This window comes from Silurus meridionalis, chromosome 17 (assembly GCF_014805685.1).
Source record: "Silurus meridionalis isolate SWU-2019-XX chromosome 17, ASM1480568v1, whole genome shotgun sequence".
Classification (NCBI taxonomy): domain Eukaryota; kingdom Metazoa; phylum Chordata; class Actinopteri; order Siluriformes; family Siluridae; genus Silurus; species Silurus meridionalis.
In genome coordinates, this window is record NC_060900.1 from 17,279,742 (window position 1) to 17,285,741 (window position 6,000).

A 6,000-nucleotide genomic window follows, 5' to 3' on the forward strand; every position below is an offset into this window, starting at 1 on the left:
CCTGATTGGTGTATAACTTAATTAACTCCCTACACATGAATTATACATAACAAAGTAATTACAAATGAAAACATTTGTTGTTGATTCCCTCGTGTTTATGGAGACTTCTGGGACAGCCTTTAGAGAAAGATCATAAACGTTTGTGAAAATCTGATTTGACATTTTGTCTCTGTTATAATAACCTGCATTTTTCTGGGAAGATGTTCCACTAGATTTTGGTGTGTGGTTGTAAAGTTTTGTGTTTATTCAGCCACAAGTCAGTAGTAAGGTCAGGTACTAATGTAGGGAAAGGAGGTAAAGGGTGCAGTCAGTGTTCTAATTCATTCCAAAAATGTCTAGTAAGGTCGAGGTCAGAGCTCTATAACAGGCCATTTAAGATCTTCCACTCTAACACATGTACACCATAACTTCATTGAGCCCACATTACACACGTTAGGCATTGTTGTGCTGGAACAGGTTTGGGTCTCCTCGACAGGTTCATGTGCACTACATCTTATGGTTAACCCTATCCTGAGCTCATAATGTAATTTTAGCCCAATGGTATTTTCTGCCCAGGCAGATATTGTATTGATTAGACAATCATTAGCCTTGGGTTTGTGCATATCTGCACTTTCTGACCAAAGCACTGTACAGCTGCTGTCTCAAACATCTTTATCTGTTCACAGCAGTATTTAGCCTTGTAAACACAAGATAGAGCATTCAAGAAAACCCAGCATTCATAAAGACCGGCAATACTGCAGATAGTAGACAGTGGAAATGGACTAATAATATTACATACCCATAAAATCTCCTCTCTCATAAAGCCACACCATAATGAAGAATGCTGTTAAATTATTGAAGATGTGTCAGGATGATAGCACAGTAGTTGAATCTTAAGGAATGATGCAATTTCACAAAAGAAATCAGAAGCTGTGATTAAGCAACAGGCATGTGATTTTTAGATCAGGAAAAATGTTGATAAAGGTGATGAAACCTGATGATGAGGAGATTCGCATTTACATTACAAATGGAGATTACCTCCTAATCTTCTGTGTGTGTGTGTGTGTGTGTGTGTGTGTGTGTGTGTGTGTGTGTGTAATGCAAGTGTGTGTATGAGATCAGAGGAGAATGAGAAACTAATAAATAAATTTAATAAATAAATAAATGTATATCTTTTGGCACATTCTTGTGACTGGATATATGATACTCCAAGAAGGATCCAAAACACAGGCATAATCATCATAATCCTCAAAAACTTTGACAAATAAAAAATGGCAACATTAAAAAAAAAATTTGTTTAATGGAAAAACCTCCATGGGTCCAAATAATAACCGAATATTATTGTACATATTTAAGTAATAGTTGGATTTTGGTCATGATGTACAGTTTTACAATTAACTGCAAAATGTAAGCACTCATGATTTAAAGTGACTTGGACTTATTTTTAAGTGCTTTGAGATTTACCTTTTTAAAAGCAATTGGTGTGCTAGTGCAGATCCGAATGAGTCAGTGTTTATGGAAAAAGTAAATAAATAAGTTGATATTTTTAAGTGCATGATCAGTGTTGGTACATCAGCTGCCAGCTTTTCCACTCAGAAAATTTAAACCGTAATTAAAGAGGGAGTCTAACTTGTCCAACCCAGCTGTATTTGTGGTCAAAGAGTTAAATTTGATTACACTGGTAGACTGGCTCATTTTTGGCTTTGTAAGCATCACTGTTTACTTACTGGAAATGCCCCTGCAGGAAAACTTGTGAACACTGAACACAAGGCACTGTGATACTGCATTCTGGGTTAGTTAGTGACCTAACAGCATTTGCATTTATTGTATAATAACCGAAAGAATGGTGCAACAGTTAAGGGAAGACACAATGAATTCCACAGTTACTTAAGTAGACTTCTTGTGTGTGGGCATTGTCAAATCCTTACATTTTACATTCATTTTTCATTTGTTACATACAATGTAATTTGAATCATAATTAAGCCCCAAGTAAATCTAGTAGTTTTTTAGTTAAGTACATGTAGTTATCTATTCAGCCTTGAAAAAAGCTGCAGTAAATCTGTAAGAAGGTTTAGGGCATCAAAAGTCCACGCCTCCCTCCTTCACTCAACAGTCAAGTTCAGCCTCTCCCTCCTACTAATCACCTACACCTGTCCTCCATTTCCTCCAGGTGTCCTCCAGGTGATCTACGGTCTGATCTACTAGTTACGACCGTAGATCACCTGGACTACCTACTGTGCTTGGTCCCTGAGTTTCCATACTCCTGGCTACGCTTCAAGAGAAGCACTCAAGATAAGTTTGACATTTGTTACATTTTTATTGAATGCTCTTTTGTGTTTGCATTTTTAGACCAAATAAAAGACAATCTGTTTTACTCCCGGTTTCTGATGCCTGGTCTAACTGGGACACCACCAGGCTTCACCTTAGTGTGGTGTTCTTTGTGAGACTGTCCTGGTTTTATGCCAAACATAATGTTTAGAAATAACCCTATTTTTGGGCTGATTTAAGCTAAATTAGTTTTTGTTTTTCATGAGAAAGTGCTTCTGTCTAGTCTCACAACTCTAAAGCCCAGACATGTAAACAATACTGTCACGTACAGGGAATGATCAGCAAATGCTAAAAATTCTCGCAGCTCATTTAATGTTGGTATAGGCCACTTAGCAGCCTGCCTGATATTTTTTTCTGTCGTCTGTTCTGTTCTTGGTAATATTACTGTAGTTCCCCAATTTCTCCACGATTTCCCAACAGCAAAGAAAAATTTTCATCAGAATCAGTTCATTGATGAAAGATGTATAACTAATTTTGTATGTGTGTAATCATTAATGGTTAATTCTAAGCACATTCACATGGTGCATCGTATAGCTGTGTCACTTTTTTAACCCCTTAAAACAGTTCTAGTTTATCACTTGTATTTTCTGGTTGCTCTATCACATTAAAGTTGGAAAAAGATTTCAAATGATTTATCGTGGTTCAATTTTTACATTAAAAAAAAACATGCAAGATGAGTGGATACTTTTCATATCCACTCATATATACACCAAATGAAGTATAAGAGCAATTATATACAGTATGTCCTATTTAGGGTATTGGCTTTATTAGTTGTTAGCAGAGAAGATGAGCTAGTATAGATATTGTCTATCAGGCATGATAGCAGCAAACACACTTTTTTGATATAAAAGGAACCTGCTTTGACTCAGCAGCAATAAGACTAATTGATTTGTCTCATTCAACTCAGTCAGCAACAATTCCCAGGAAATGATGTATCATGCTGCTTACAGCATTATGATATGGTTCAACACAATCCCCTCTATACTTCCTCTATAATTGAAGAAATGGTTTCATCTTCAGGGAGCCTGTTTTAGATGCTATATTCACATGAATCAGTAAACTGCTCCGTCTAAGGAAACGTCATCTCAAAGCACAACAGCAGCTCTTTCTTCAGCCTTACACAACAGTTAAATAGGACAGTACAGTGTGCGGAGAGCTTTCACAACACTGGAGGAAGGTAACAAAAATAAAACCTACAAACAGCAAGACACTGAAGTCAGCATACTCTATTTCTCAAAAAAACAAACAAAAAAACAACAATAATAATAATATTAATAAAAATTATTAAAGAGGAGGCCAAGATTCTAAAGTGTGGTTAGGTGAGTTTATAAATAATAAATCTAGCACAAAAGAACAGACGTCAGAGAGCTGTAACTTCCTGTACGTTATGAACATAAAGGCTAGAGTGCACAAGAAAAACTGAAAGCTATCTATAGCTTCATTCATATTATAGGGCTTAGATTTCAGCTCAGCTGCACATAGCTAAATCTTTTTAGACTGGCCGAGAAATCAGATGATTGCATTAATGCACTGTGGAGACTCCTGATGATGTGTTTCAATTACTTGTGCCTTCAGTGGCTTTAGATGAGTCTGAGCTCTGCTTAGAGAGAACTGCTACTGTGGTTGTTGCTATGAGAAATAATAATCTGCCTGTCATGAAACAGTACAGGGGGTAAAGAAAACTTTTTCTACTCTTAGACAATTCTTCTTCCCTACTATTTTAGGCTCCCTGTTTTCTTACATATCCTTTATATATCACCTTTTAAGGCAAACTAAACTAGTTTTACTCACAGAAGAGCCAAAGCACTCATAGTGATGGCCCCAAAGTCCAAACTACAGTACTGTCATATTACGCAATAATAACATATTATGAGCATGATAATGTACATTACTAACTATTGCACTGGCAATAACATAGAACTAAATGCTGAAATCAACAGGTACATGTATTTAGATGGGTAGGCTGTATTTAATCCAAGTTTTGATATTCTTAATCATATTATCTATGGCACTTTCAGAGATATAATTACATAATTTGTAATTATGCATGCATGCAACCAATATGGTCACAGTGGCTGGCTGTTATAATCAGTTAAGCTCTTCAAATCCATCACTATCCTGTTCAAGCGCAATTATTGCCTCAACAAGCATATAACCTTCTTAGAATAATAGTAGGGTTTCTTCTCGTTCCGTTTTAGGCCAACAGCAGGTATCTGCACTGCACCGACTCAAGACTCTCTCTCTCTCTCTCTCTCTCTCTCTCTCTCTCTGCTGGAGCGGCGCGTGAGGGAGCTGACCGGTGCTGAACGTAACCGGTCTCGCGCATCTCGCTTTCTATCGACAGCGCATGGAAAAAGAAACATTCTCATCTGCATAAAAGGTGTGTCTCTGTCTCTGAGCACACGCTTCCTCAGATCTCCAACAAAAACACACCAATATGCAAATCACGTTCAATAAAAAATAAATAAATTAAAAAGCAGTACGTGCCGGTTTTATCTCCAGTAAATACTATAGCTTTTTAACATGGTTGAAGTGTAGAACTGTCCTCTCATGCACGTGCAGGGTAAACCAGATGCCCCAGAGGGAAAGCCCTGCTGCTTGTATGAGGGAATGCTGGGAAAGTGCGTTCTGCGGCAAAACGTGCAGCTGTTGCAAAACTTTTCCGCCTCTACCCTGATGCAAAGACAGGCTTTACTCACACGTAAGCGTGGTACACGAACGCCCAGCCGCGCGGTCTTTCCAGCGCGTTGTATAGGAAATTCTGCAGTCTCCGGTAGCCCGCGCTGCGTCGGTGAGTCCCGCGCGCGCCGCCTAAGCTCGCACGCGCCCTGTACAGCCCCATCCTGCCGCTGGAGCTCCGGCGCGCGCTCTCCCCGCTCCCGATCAGCAGCGCGCCGTCCCGACTCGTCTCCGCGCCGCTGGCATCCACTCCCACGAAACCCACCTTCGGCTTCTTCTTCTCCTGCGACGGAGAGCGAGAGAGGTCCCCGTTAGCTGATTTCTTCGCCATTGTCAGAGTCAGAGAGCCTCAGAGAGCCTGGCTGTCAGACTGGGAAAACGAGCATCGCCCGAATGGGTGTGTTTGTGTTCAGAGAATTTTTCCCCCACTGGAAAAAAGCCAGTGGAGTGAAACTGCAGTGCTGTCCTGCTTTCTCTCTCTCTCTCTCTCTCTCTCTCTCTCTCTCTCCTGATCTCACTGTACTGTCTGAGAATAAGTTCCGTCTTGCACTTACGTTTATGGAGTTGTTATAATCCGAATGAATGAAGCCGTAGGAAATGCGTTAAGGGGCGTGGGGTTGGGGTGTTAGAGGAAGGAGGGGTGTGGTTGGGGGGTAACCCCGCCCCTTACCCGACATGAACCAGTCCTTAATTCATGAGTTGATTCGAGTCGATTCGATTTTTTTTTAGTAAGCAAAGTAATTTTATACGCAGTTCATCAGAACATAACGAATCTATTGCTAATTTAAATAATCGTTTTAAAAAATGTTTTATCTAATCATAATAACAATTAGAAATTATACCACCTGAAATAAAATGTTTTATATGTCTATTCAAAATTACAGATAATAATATAATGAATAATCTGACTTGGACACAGGTTGGGGGTACTGTACTTAAGTAGATTTTTCTGGTATCAGTACTTTACTTCATTAATCATTGTTCGGACAACTTTTTACTTTCACTTATTACATT

The 6,000-nt window shown here is 39.1% G+C and overlaps 1 protein-coding gene across 6 annotated transcripts in view; it reads right to left on the reverse strand.

Moving 5' to 3' along the window:
* kcnq2a (potassium voltage-gated channel, KQT-like subfamily, member 2a) overlaps positions 1 to 5,581 on the reverse strand; it is a 27,243-nt gene extending 21,662 nt beyond the window's left edge. For all 6 annotated transcript variants that reach the window (XM_046871317.1, XM_046871314.1, XM_046871316.1 and 3 more), the window contains exon 1: positions 5,007 to 5,581. In XM_046871317.1, coding sequence (XP_046727273.1) covers positions 5,007 to 5,317 — 311 coding nt within the window. In that variant the 5' untranslated portion in view covers positions 5,318 to 5,581. The remainder of the gene's footprint in view (positions 1 to 5,006) is intronic.
* Between the last annotated feature and the right edge of the window lie 419 nt (positions 5,582 to 6,000).